This window comes from Ostrea edulis, chromosome 2 (assembly GCF_947568905.1).
Source record: "Ostrea edulis chromosome 2, xbOstEdul1.1, whole genome shotgun sequence".
In the NCBI taxonomy this organism is placed as follows: domain Eukaryota; kingdom Metazoa; phylum Mollusca; class Bivalvia; order Ostreida; family Ostreidae; genus Ostrea; species Ostrea edulis.
This window is the reverse complement of record NC_079165.1, coordinates 62,891,904-62,905,820: the sequence shown is the minus strand read 5'-3', so window position 1 is coordinate 62,905,820 and position 13,917 is coordinate 62,891,904. Positions and strand designations below refer to the sequence as shown.

At 36.4% G+C, this 13,917-nt stretch overlaps 2 protein-coding genes across 5 annotated transcripts in view; one reads left to right on the top strand and one right to left on the bottom strand.

Moving 5' to 3' along the window:
- The window catches only part of LOC125679235 (protein unc-80 homolog), a 63,258-nt gene extending 53,308 nt beyond the window's left edge, over positions 1-9,950 (bottom strand). For 2 of the 4 annotated variants that reach the window (XM_048918279.2, XM_048918282.2), the window contains exons 1-6: positions 9,460-9,883; positions 7,220-7,268; positions 6,635-6,797; positions 696-2,859; positions 225-472; positions 1-117 (exon numbers count right to left, since the gene is read on the bottom strand). The exon at positions 1-117 is cut by the window's left edge and continues 68 nt beyond it. In XM_048918279.2, coding sequence (XP_048774236.1) covers positions 1-117; positions 225-472; positions 696-2,859; positions 6,635-6,797; positions 7,220-7,268; positions 9,460-9,551 — 2,833 coding nt within the window. In that variant the 5' untranslated portion in view covers positions 9,552-9,883. Of the gene's footprint in view, positions 118-224; positions 473-695; positions 2,860-6,634; positions 6,798-7,219; positions 7,269-9,459 lie in introns of all 4 variants that reach the window. The other 2 variants (XM_048918280.2, XM_048918281.2) reach the window with 2 other exon arrangements.
- A 2,021-nt stretch (positions 9,951-11,971) lies between these two features.
- LOC125682079 (uncharacterized) lies at positions 11,972-13,917 on the top strand. Its single transcript, XM_048922468.2, has 3 exons — positions 11,972-12,196; positions 13,033-13,154; positions 13,657-13,917. The coding sequence occupies exons 1-3, from the start codon at positions 12,182-12,184 to the stop codon at positions 13,751-13,753; spliced, it is 234 nt and encodes a 77-aa protein (XP_048778425.1). The 5' UTR covers positions 11,972-12,181; the 3' UTR covers positions 13,754-13,917.

The following is a 13,917-nucleotide window of genomic DNA, read 5'->3' as shown; positions in this document are numbered from 1 at the left end:
TGGCTATCAGCACACCTTCCTCCCCTCGATGGCCCACACCACCAATACTGTGGCCAAAGTTGTTATGGAACCCATTCACTGGGGTCTCCGCCTGGGAACATGACTTCTTCCTTTCTGCTAAAAATAATTTTCAAGGTTTTACGAATGGCACCAAGTAAACACAACATTTTTCAAAATATGAGCAGTTGAACTTATACTCTGATAAACATTTCCCAGTACTGTACCCTGGCCTTGAGTCTGTTGTAGAATCAATGTAGGGTCAGTGCAGAATCCCAGTAAAGCATGCAGGAAATCTACGGTCTCTTGTATTGGGCATTTCTCCACCGTCTCTTTCAGGTAGACTTTAAACAAAACTGAGTTGATTTGTTGTAGTCTTTGCAGACACTGGTGACCTTTCAACCTTAGGTGGTCTCCATAACTACCCCTCAATCCATCGCCACATCCATTAGGACACCCAAGAGCCTTAAAAATGCTGTAAAGAAATCAGAATTCTCAGCATACATTCATGCATGTCTACACAGAAATTTAAACAAATTCATACAATAAAATTTATTGCAAAGATTCCCCCAAATAAAGATAAAATAACAGTTTCCCCATGTTCCTGTTCCTCAATATATTTAAAGGAAGAGACATTGTCTATTGTCTGTGTATACAATTTGTAATGAAATGTAATTCGGTATGATTGTAAAAGTAACCTTAACAAGCTGTCCATGGCCAGACTGTGAGCTGTCTGTTCCTGTGATAAATCTGAGGCTGTGCTCTGGGTACTGTCTCCCTCGTTCTTCTTATTCTCTGGAGATTCCGGTGGTTTTACATCTTGTTTCCTCTCTATAACTTCCAGGTCTAGTAAACAATTAATGACATTCAATAGCACCTCACACACCTTGGGTGTGGCCTGATTCAGAGCAATAAAGTGAATGGCCTGCAGTATGACTTTATAATTCAGGTGGCCATTGTCCTGTGTATAGTAAACTGATCCCGACACCTCGTGAACCTCCTCCTCATGGTTGTAGTTAATATCAGAGTCTGTCATACTACGGGGAATCGAACCCTCTTTCTCTTTTCTTTGCTGCTGATTTTGGTCATCTAAGAAAAATATGGCTGAGACTTTCTCTCTGTGGGCAGTGTCTTTCAAGCAACCAGCATTATTCCTCTCAAAAATATCACCTTTCCTGTCTCTGATTCCATTTGCTGACTCTGGTGGCTTACTGACTGTGTTCCTAATCCTCTGTCGATCCCATACACCATGCTCAGTCACCATTATCATTGGCTTCTGTTTCTCATCCTCCGATGACATCACATCTGACCTTCCCTCGGTCCCTGTCCTTGTCTCTGCATGACTAGAATCCCCAAGCTGCGAGGACGAGGTGGAACTGCGGCTACTGGTCATCAATGAATCATGGTCAGAACCTGGATGTTTAAGTTTGGCATCAGTTATCTCCCGTTTAGTAAGAGAGGGTGGGAATGAAACTGACTTGTGACCTTTATTACTGGGATCAACATCCAAGTCCTGTGTAGACATGGTGGCTGCACTTGACGAGTCGTCCTTCTTTGATAGGTAGTGTTCATAAATCCTCTCATTATACCTTGTTCCCTTTTTCCTCATTTTCTCGAAGTTCAAGAATTCATTGGTCAGTTGATTGTACTGAGTATCTTCTTTTGATGGAGACCCTGCTAAGTAAAATGTGGGTTTCTTGTCTTTAGTATTTTGGCTTTTACGGTCTTCTGGGGCAATTGTTTTCATCTTTTTAAAAGTTTGTTCACCTCCAACATTTGTTTCTCGATTTACCTCCATTTTATGTTCCAGTGATGGCGAGATTTCTCCTGCACTTGGAATTGTTTCTAATCTGGAGGAGGGTTTCTTCAACCCACTCTTTAGTTTCCCAAAGGATTTTTCATTTCCATGTAGTTGGGTACTTTGACTTCTTAAAAGCTTAATGTCTTGGAATGGCAAGGAATGACTTCTCTCTCGTTCAGAGTAATCCATTCTAACATACTCATCACAAACTTCCAACAGCCTCTGATGCACATACTTCAAACCCCAGAAAACACCTTCCTCGGACCAATGCAAGCTGAACAAACAGCGCAAAACTGCAATGTCAAAGTAGCTAGCACTCAGTATGTCTGGAGCAGTGGGGCCGCGGATTCCACTGGTAACTGCACTAGCTAGTCTCTGCTTTACCAACTCCTCATCTACTGAAGACATCATCTGAAAATTAAACAAGTTGGGTTCAAATGTAAAGGTCTCTGTGCTTTCTTTTCTGTTGCAGTGACAAGTCCTTTCTTCTGACTCTCTGCTTGATATGACATTGTTACAGTGTTCACACAACACTTCCATGTTAATGGAGTGAGAGTCTGCAGTGGAAAGAGGGCATATATCACTCCATCTGGCAAGAGGGGCATGTACAGAGTGTTGATCGTTGAAACTGGACTTGCGACTAGCACAGTGTCGCTCATGCAAGAAATTGAGATTCTCTCTGGAAGTGCCTTTACCAATGTAGATATTTGCAGCATTGGTGTTGACTTTGAGCAGGTTACGTTGAGCTTTGAGGATGTTTCTTTGTGGTTTGACGGGAGTGGAGAAGCATGGTATGTCAGGTTGTCTATAGTCCCATAATGGCTGCCAGAATCTTAGACCATTCTCTAGTTTCAGGGTCTGAAAGTCTGAATCCCTCAGGAGATGGATCACTGGAGCCAAGAGATACACCAGAAGCTGCACGGTACAGAGTGAGTGCAGCTGTACTGAAACACCATTTCTGGAAGGGTCTGTCTCCATGTCTTCACACTCCGAGGCTGCATCCAGAATGATCCAGTGTAGAATGTACAGCAGCTTCACTTCACTGGGACCAAACTGGGTATCTACAAAACACACATAAAAACAAACTGAGTATCTACAAAACACACATAAAAACAAACTGGGTATCTACAAAACACATATAAAAACAAACTGGGTATTTACAAAACACATATAAAAACAAACTGGGTATCTACAAAACACATATAAAAACAAACTGGGTATCTACAAAACACACATAAAAACAAACTGAGTATCTACAAAACACACATAAAAACAAACTGAGTATCTACAAAACACACATAAAAACAAACTAAACTGGGTATCTACAAAACACACATAAAAACAAACTGGGTATCTACAAAACACACATAAAAACAAACTGGGTATCTACAAAACACACATAAAAACAAACGGGGTATCTACAAAACACACATAAAAACAAACTGAGTATCTACAAAACACACATAAAAACAAACGGGGTATCTACAAAACACACATAAAAACAAACTAGGTATCTACAAAACACACATAAAAACAAATGGGGTATCTACAAAACAAACATAAAAAATCAAACTGGGTATCTACAAAAACAAACATAAAAACAAACTGGGTATCTACAAAACACACATAAAAACAAACGGGGTATCTACTAAACACACATAAAACAAACTGAGTATCTACAAAACACATGCACATAAAAACAAACGGGGTATCTACAAAACACACATAAAAACAAACTAGGTATCTACAAAACACACATAAAAACAAACTGGGTATCTACAAAACACACATAAAAACAAACTAGGTATCTACAAAACACACATAAAAACAAATTGGGTATCTACAAAACACACATAAAAACAAACTGGGTATCTTCAAAACACACACAGTGATTTTTTAAGGCCCAATTTGGGTCCGAATTTTGGCCATTTCCCCTCCTAAAAATAGTAAATTTTTTCCAAATTTAGCTTGCATTTTTTCCAATTTAGCTTGCATTTTTCCCAATAATAAAATTATGGAAAAAAATGTATTTGAAAAATATAAACATTTGATGTGAATTATTTACATACGACTTAACAAAGAGTTATGGAAATTATGATTTGGATAGAATAGTTCAAAATTTTAGAAGGTAAAAGAAAATTAGATGTGTAAAATAAAGATAATATAATGTTTGATATAAATTTAAAACTTATTTACTATAAAATTGATTTTCCCAATTTGATTGAAATATCGACAATTTTCCCAATTCGAAAGCCACAGGACCCTAGTGAAAAATGTAGAAAAATCACTGACACATAAAAACAAACGGGGTATCTACAAAACACACATAAAAACAAACTGGGTATCTACAAAACACACATAAAAACAAACTGAGTATCTACAAAACACACATAAAAACAAACTGAGTATCTACAAAAACAAACATAAAAAAACAAACTGGGTATCTACAAAAACAAACATAAAAACTAACTGGGTATCTACAAAACACACATAAAAACAAACGGGGTAACCACAAAACACACATAAAAACAAACTGGGTATCTGTAAAACACACAAAAAAACAAATTGGGTATCTACAAAACACGCATAAAAACAAACTGGGTATCTACAAAACGCACATAAAAACAAACTGGGTATCTACAAAACACACATAAAAACAAACTGGGTATCTACAAAACACACATAAAAACAAACTGGGTATCTACAAAAGACACATAAAAACAAACTGGGTATCTACAAAACACACATAAAAACAAACTGGGTATCTACAAAACACACATAAAAACAAACTGGGTATCTACAAAACACACATAACAAGAGGCCCCTGGGCCTAGAATCGCTCTTCTGATACATTGTAGAACAGGCAAAAATTCTCACTAACCAAGATTCAAGTTTGATGATGTTAAGTCAAATAGTACCTGAAAATTTAAATGTAACTGTCCAAAACTAGGTCAAGGTGACTTACTTTGGGTCGCCACACTGAAGACTCAAGATGCATCAACTGACAAGTCAAATAGTATTCAAATATAGCCGTCAAATTCCAAAAGAAGGCCACAGTGACCTACTTTTTGGTCGACACATTCCAAAGACTCAAGATGCATCAACTGACAAAGTTTGATAATTGAAGTCAAATAGTATCTGAAATATTCAAATATAAACATCAAATTCCAAAAGTAGGTCACAGTGACCTACTTTTTGGTCGACACACTCTGAAGACTCGAGACCCATCAACTGACAAAGTTTGATAATTGAAGTCAAATAGTATCTGAAATATTCAGATATAAACGTCAAATTCCAAAAGTAGGTCACAGTGACCTACTTTTTGGTCGACACACTCTGAAGACTCGAGACCCATCAACTGACAAAGTTTGATGATTGTAAGTCAAATAGTATCTGAAATATTCAAATATAGCCGTCAAAATCCAAAAATAGGTCACTGTGACCTACTTTTTAGTCAACACACTCTAAAGACTCAACATGCATCAACTGACAAAGTTTGATAATTGTAAGTCAAATAGTATCTGAAATATTAAAATATAGCCGTCAAATTCCAAAAGTAGGTTACGGTGACCTACTTTTTGGTTAACAAACTATGAAGACTCAAGATGCATCAACTGACAAAGTTTGATGATCCTAGCTTTCATAGTGTCCAAAATATGCATCTAAAATTGAAAATGCGAAATTTGAATGTCCGCGAAATTCAAAAAGTAGGTCACTGTGACCTACTTTTTTTATAAATATGTTTTGAGGCCTCTAGATGCATCAACTTACAAGGTTTGATGATTCTAAACCTCTCGGTATCTGAAATAACAACCTAAAATGTATTCATAAATGATTAGTCATAAAATTCAGAAAGTAGGTCATGGTGACATACTTTTCACATGACGCAGTTCAAGGTCCCATGATCCATCAACTGACAACTTTTGATGATCATAGGCTCAAAAGTGTCCAAGATATGCATCAAAATCCATTTAATAATAATTACCTGTGAAATTCAAAAAGTAGGTCACCATGACCTACTTTTTAGACAACATGATAATAAGTTCTAAGATGCATCAACTGACAAAATTTGATGATCCTAGTCCTTATACTAAGCAAAATATCAAAGTTTTAACAAAACAAAATCTAAGGTCAACTTTGAAGTGACCTTGAGACCACACCCTATGCCCCAGGATGATGCCTTGAACAATTTTTTATCTACAACCTATCCTCACCCTTATGCATAAGTTTGGTGATAATTTGCCCGGTGGTTCTTGAGAAGAAGACTTTTTAGCAAAAACAAATTGGGTATCTACAAAACACATAAAAAAAACCTGGGTATCTACAAAACACACATAAAAACAAACTGAGTATCTACAAAACACACATAAAAACAAACGGGGTACCTACAAAACACACATAGAAACAAACGGAGTATCTACAAAAGACACATAAAAACAGAGTATCTACAAAGACACATAAAAACAAACTGGGTATCTACATAACACACATAAAAACAATCTGGGTATCTACAAAACACATAAAAACATACTGATTCTCCTTATATAAGTACATGTATGAAAAGCAAGGTATTACAAATAAAATTCAACCTCAACAATAATTCATTGTATGGTGAGGATGACAACAAATCTGACAAATGAAAAATTAATAATTGATAAACCAATCATTGCTTTTGTTAAAACTATCAATGTCCATTATTTACTTTACATTACTCATTCAATTTCCGATTCATAGCAATAAATCAATATTCAAAATTATCTTTTAAATTTTTCTCATTCTAGCTTTTTAAAACAAGAATAGCATGCTGTAGCTTTGACAAATGCTAGGTTTAATTACCCTGATCAGCCTGTTTACACTGCTGAATGAGAGCTGAACATGCGTGCATGACATGGGGGAATGCTGCCTGTATAACCTTCCATCTGGGGACACTTTGTATAGCTTCACAAAGGCTGGGGGACAGGCCATGCAGAATGTTCTGTACCACCACCCTCTCCAGAGACTAACACAATGAAAAAAGGCTCAAATTATGGAAATGTATTAAAAACTGTCAATATTACCAACACAGATAAATTATCCAATGATTCCTTTATAACTAATACTTGTGTGAGTAACTTATGATGATATAATGAATATTGGCATGTTTTGCACAGATAGGTAATACAAGTTGTTACATTTAATTGACAATGTAATTAACCCAGTATATGCATCACACAAGAGTGCAGTTTACTACATAAATCATAGATCTACATTTCGATAGATTTTGTCTCTGAGAGTATGCTTTGAAATTTGTCGGCGAAACATAATTTTCAAAATATCTGATTTGTTCAATACTTCAGTACAAAAAAATTCCAAAAACCATATTTTCATGATAAGGTTATTTTGCTAATTTATGCGAAAAGTTTTCACTCTAGTCAAACTTACTACACAAGCAGCTTCACAAAGCTTTCCTAGTTTTGGACGTATGAAAGGGCTGAAACATAAAAAAAAATATATCATGACAAATTCATGTACCCTATGGTTATCATTTCTAAACAGTAGACAAATCTTATTTCACTTCCAAATCCAACACATCCTATCAATGAATGATAAAAGCCACTTAATGGTATTACCCTTGATTTTTCAATAACAAAAGCCTCTATTCCATTCATGTGAATATCTCTCTCAGAAGTACTTACTTTTACAATTACTAAGTGACTGTTTCAATAATTGATGTTCTTCATATATATATAGGAGAGAGGGGAAGATCTGTGGCTGGACTGGGAATCGAACCTGGGACCCCTGCATTACTAGTCAGGTGCTCTAACCACTGAGCTACCCAGGCCGATATCCACGGTCCGTATAGCCCTAACTACTACATTCCTCCCTCCTTATTTTGTCTTGTCTCAAAGACACACAAAACCCAGATTCTTTTTGCCCCTGGCAGGACCTTCACCTGCAAATCCAGGGGTGGTCAATGGCACCAAATGTAGTATATATAGGAGAGAGAGGAGAAAATATGTGGCTGGACTGGGAATCGAACCCAGGACCCCTGCATTACTAGTCAGGTGCTCTAACCACTGAGCTACCCAGGCTGATATCTATGGTCCGTATAGCCCTAACTACTACATTACATATCATTTTAGAATGAAATGGGCCATCTATCTATCTTTCCTAAATGACAATAATCCTGAAACAAACTGAGTGATCCCTGCTTTTGGGACTGTGGCTGGTGCTATTGAAACTGGAAAAATTAGTGACATTTCTGGGTTTGACATTAACTTTTTTGAGCACTAGACCAATCGGGCTACTTCAAATGATTTTTGCTACACCTGACCTTACATCCACTAGCCCTGATCAACTTTCCAGAAAAAATCTGATAGATTCTCCATATCTAAATACTTAATTTAAATGACAAACGTTAAGTTTGAACTAAAATGCATTTAATTGTCTAAAAAAAAATCTTTAGTCTCGTCATTCAATTTGATGCTTTTACTTTCAAACATATTTTCAGTTTCTAAATTCTTACCAGCACGGAAATACTTTAATCCATTTAGAATAAAATGACCTCAATATTTTTTACAAATCTATTTCATAAGCCCTGCTTTGTTTCTTCCCAACATTTTTCTTTTTATTCCTCTTTCTTGGGACATCTTTTGCTTTCCTTGAGGACGAGAATTCGTATTTGAATATAGACATTCCTGCACATATGTATATAAACACAGAAAAATTGCTGTTTACAACGTAATTCATCAATTTGATAAACACTTTCTTATATTCAATTCAAATGAACTGTTTTGTTTCTTTTAATGAAAATGAATTCAATAATTCTATTTAACCAAAACATTACTTTACACACATTAACATTGTGTACATGTCGTAGAACATCACTTCCGACCGCGATTTATTAGAACTGAAAATAGAGATTATGTCATCATGTGGTTCAAAATTGTTCGCAAACTCTTTACAGTTATTTTTTTTAAAGAATAAAATATCTAATGATTTAAAGTAAAGTTTCTTAAATTTGTTTATTTTTTCAACACGACCAGTCGGACTAGTAAATCGACATTTTACCCTACCGGACCTATCATTTAGTAGACTCGGTCGGTCGGACATGCCTTAGTGTCAAAACCTGCATTTATTTCAAGATAAAGAATTCATTGCAATCATCAGTTAGAATAGATATAATAAAAGCAAATACATAAATTCAGAAAGTAAATGTAAAGTGTATTCTCAGAGCATTTTGAAATATTTTGCAACTGTAAAATGTGGCTGGCAATATTCAGATCTTGCATTTGAGTAACTTACGGGAATGTTAATTTTGTTGTTGTGATTTTACACTGAAATAGGTTACAAATATTTGCTACATGAGGCAGATTCTTATATTTCCAACATCACAACTTTAGTACAAATGTCCTCAGACCTGTATTTTTGGTGTATCATACCTCCGGAAAAAATTTTCAAAAAAATTAAAGTATGAATCTCTCTCTCTCTCTCTCTCTCTCTCTCTCATTCAGTTTAAATGCCACATGCCATTCTTGATTTTCTCTATTCTTATTTACGTATCAAATATCGCATATGGATTTGTTATGCATTACTTGTGGCCAGTTGTGAAGATAATAAACAACAGAAAATAATCATCCTCTACTCTTGCATAGCATTATCATGATAATATGAGGCTGCACCTTGTTTGTCTCCAGAAAAACGACTGGATCGGGAGCGGAATCGTCTGGTCTCCCTCTGGATCGTCTGTGTGATGATTCTTCCGCTTCGGCATGCTTTAAAATGTTTTCTTCGGAGACCTTCACCTGTCATTTAATAGCATCAGCTCTTTTCCCTGTACATCCATTCATGATGCGCCATCTTAATGGCTTCAGCTGCTGAACATGACCTTTGTCCTTGTAATGAATATATTCCGAAACCAGAGAAGGGAATAGATTCCGGATTGAAGACGAGATCGCGAGATGATGGCCCCAAAATTTAAATAATAATAATAAAATGCACACATTTATCAAACCTTTCTTTCAGTAGCAGCATTACTTACATTTCAACTATTATGTGGTATTTCACCCCCAACAAAAACGAGACAGATAGGCCTATTGATTTTTTTTTCCCCAGCATGTCCATACTACTAAAAGCACAAACAGGCCTTCTTCACAAAATATTTTTGATGTTTAGATCCCACCTGTACGAATTAATTTGTACTTGATTAACCTTTCAGTGCATTAAACAAAATATATCGCGGTGGGGCGTGGAATAATTTTGATTAATGTGTTTATTGCCGCAATAAAATATTTTAGGAATTCAATATGCAACACGTGTTACACTGGCCTTCAGAATGCGGCACATTGGAACACATATCCTGGGGATTTCAACATACCGGCGGGGGGAGGGTTCCATTTCATCCCCTCTTTTTACCTATGGAAAATATTAAACAAAGATTTCTACATAATAGTAAATAATAATAACATATTTATAATGCCCGATTGTTTCCAAATACGCAGCAAGAGACATATATAACAAGCGATATAATTTATATATGTCTTTCATGCATTAAATATATACTACAATTGTTTACTACTAATGCCATATATGTATCTGCTATCATCGACTTTTAGAGCTTCTGTCATATATATTGTGTTGTGTCAATACAATATATTACCATAATACTTTATAAAAGGGTTACGAGATCGAGTTTCAAATCCCCTTTGTGGCCACCTTGGAGCACCCCCTTTATTTTAAACAAAAATGTATAATCTCGCCCCCCCCCCCCCTTCTGGATTAACTTTAACTGTAATGATGTCGTACAACTGTGCCGGGTAAAATATACATCTATCTGACAACACTGTTTGATCCATGGCCTCTTCATGACGTTTCTGTCTTATCAGTGGTCGTGTATTTACTAGCAACTTACAGTTACAGTGCTTCGCGTTTTACGATCTCTCGGACGGGATGCGTGTATATTGATCAATATATGATGATTTTCATTGCGGATGTCGATCGTTTGCTTCCCCTATATCAAATAAGCACGGAGTTGGAAACTGTAAACATGTAAATATGTGAATCATTTCGATATATAGAGGGACAGGCACTTTCCGTAGACCCACTAAGGGCATCAAGACGGCCCTAAACAGCTAAAACTTCATATGGGAGAGGGTTGTCAGTGGCGGGTTTAAGGGGGGTGCAGTCGGCGCCCCCCCCCCCCCCCTAAAATTTTCAAACTTAATGTAAATCGTGGTATCTTGTTTAAAAAAATGTACAAAACAATATAAGAAGGAATAATTCCTTCCACTCCCGGAGAAATAAATGACAAAATCTATTGATTTCTTGAATTACTTTATTTGGAGAGCTTAATTTTTTCCAAAAACCCATAAAATTTGCGTCATTTCATTAATTTCACCTCATAAAAAATGATAGAAAACAGTACAAAAGACTAAATAGGAGATATATTTCAAGCCCTATAAAATCTGTAAAATCCAGGAGCTTTCGAGGGCTTCGCTCTCTGGGCCCCCACCAGGACTTCGACCCCACATCCCCTACCTCATAAAGTGCCCCCCCCCCCCCCCCGTAACCGCAATTCCTGGATCCGCCCCTGGTTGTTGTTATATAATTAATACACACGGCGTAAATTAAAAATAAGAGCGTCGGAATGGGGGTGAGGGGAAGTTCTAGGAATTGCGATTTGGGGGGCGCAACCTTTTATGAGGCATGGGGTCTAGGGGCCGCCTTGAGGCCCCCAGTGGGTCCTGATGGGGGCCTAGGAGGCGAAGCCCCCTGAACCTCTTGGGTTTTACAGATTTTATAAGGCTTGATATGTAATAATTTTTACTATTTTCTATCAATTTTAATAAGGTGAAATTAATGTAATGACGCAAATTTTAAGGGTTTTTGGGAAAAAATGTAAGTGCTCCTAATAAAAGCAATTCAATAAATCAAAAGATTTTGACATTTATTCCTCCGACAGTAAACAAAATTATTGCATCTTTTATCGTTTACGTTTTCTAAACAAGAGACCACGATTTACTTTATATTTCAGTCTGATTAAAATCAGACCCCATACTCATTATCATATCGTTGAAATGATAATGAGTATGGGGTCTGATTTTAATCAGACTGCCTTATATTTGAAAATTTTAGGGGGAGGGGGGGTGCGCCGCCCCCCTTAAGTCCGCCCCTGAGTTCAAAAATATTAAAACAAGAGAGAGAGAGAGAGAGAGAGAACACAGCGCTGACCAAACAAAAGTCATCTGAAGAATTCGCCCCTTTTTAATTTTTAAAAGTTTTCTTTTAATAAAGCACTAAATTGATCTGGCTGTCGTGAAAGGGCTGCCGTAGTCGGAGCATCTCGATCTACACAAGGAAATATAACAACAGTGCTAGATCTGACACAACAATCTGAAGGGAAACATGCCTCCTAAGTTTGTAAGTAGTGTGTTCTTTCATTCTTAATTACCTGCTCTCTTTCATGATTAATTGAGCCACCTCTAGCAGATAAAGTGCATTTGTTGTACTGTTTTTGTCCAGATAATACGCGAATGTACTATATCGATGCTGTATAGTATAGTGAATTTTTCCTATCATGAAGTTAATGAATCACTATGCAGGGTGTTTTTCTTTTTCTATACTTGAAATGGGTGATATGGATATACAATTAAAATTGTGTTTCGGTAACTTTGACTGGAAAAGAATGTTTAAAGTAAACACTCCTCGAGAAAATATCGTGGCGTCCTACTGTTTAAATATGCACACTACCGAGATTAGCTTATTTACTAATATATGTGTATATATCAATTCCTTTCTCTCTCCGGTTAACGCCCAGGGTGTGTGTGTCGATACACAGGTTCAAACGCAGCTCCCTTGTTTAACCGTTAAATTGTACCGCAAACTTCAAGTATTGTGTTTATGTATATATAACAAAAATCTAGAACTTGGTTATAAGGTACGTATTTTTAATTAAAGAATTTGATTTCACCTTGATTTGACACTTACTCCCGACTGTCGCTTATGATGAATGGTTTGGAATTCGTTCTTTGAAGTCAATTTAATGCATGGCAAATTCATTTCTTCAGTTCAAGTTAGTAAACATTGATAGGGAAGTTTTGTTTTCAAAATGCAAGTTAATGAGTGAAAGAGAGAGAGAGAGAGAGAGAGAGAGAGAGAGAGAGAGAGAGAGAGAGAGAGAGATTTCCAAAAAGATGTATATACGCATATTCATCTAATGATTTGATTTTGATTAGATTGTCTCCACATGTTGACAGGGTGGTGGTGAAAAGTGTGGTATTTGCAGTAAATCTGTGTATGCTGCTGAGAGGATAGAAGCGGGGGGTACGCCTTTTCACAAGCTCTGCTTCAAGTGCTCTGAGTGTAAAATGTCACTCAAGTAAGTACCCAATGAGAAGCTAATATTATCCAGGTTGCTTTGTTGTTGTTGTTGGGTTGTTGTTGTTTGGGGGGGGGGGGGGTGTTTTGTTTTTTGTTCTTTTTTTTTTTTTTTTTTTTTGGTCCATAAACGTTTTCTTTAAAGCCGCGAATAAATGACATTACATTATCTTCATTAAATATGTAAATCAAGTGATTAGTTATGTAATGTGCTTCATTTCAAGTCGACATGAATGCTGTGTGGCTTTAGCTAAGACGAGTTGAGTGTAGTGCAATTCGTTTTTAAACACATGCTAAAACTATTTTTTCCTCCGTTCACGTTGAATTTTTATGGAGTGTTTTAAAAAAATATAAAGCGCTGTTTCTTGTAATAAAGGTTAAAACTATAACCACTATCTGCTTTTCTTACATATGTTACAAGTGCAGAAATTCGAAACCTCCTACGCAATACGGAACACGCGTATTTTTGTGTTAAAGCAGTGAAATATAATTCCTTATTTCAGGCTAAACACGTATGCACAAGCCCACGGCATTCTCTACTGCAAGAAGCACTATCAGGAACTGGTTGTTGCCAAGAATACACAGACGCCCGTGTTATAGCCTGACTCCAATCTCCCTGACGAGTGTCAGTGATCTTTGTAGCAATAGCATGTGTATATGGTTGTAATTTGTTCATTATCTATTAATTGCATTTTTGTTCTTGATGTGTTTGAGTAGTTTTTAATCATTTTCAAAGTGTTCATTAATAAAATCATATTGCTATT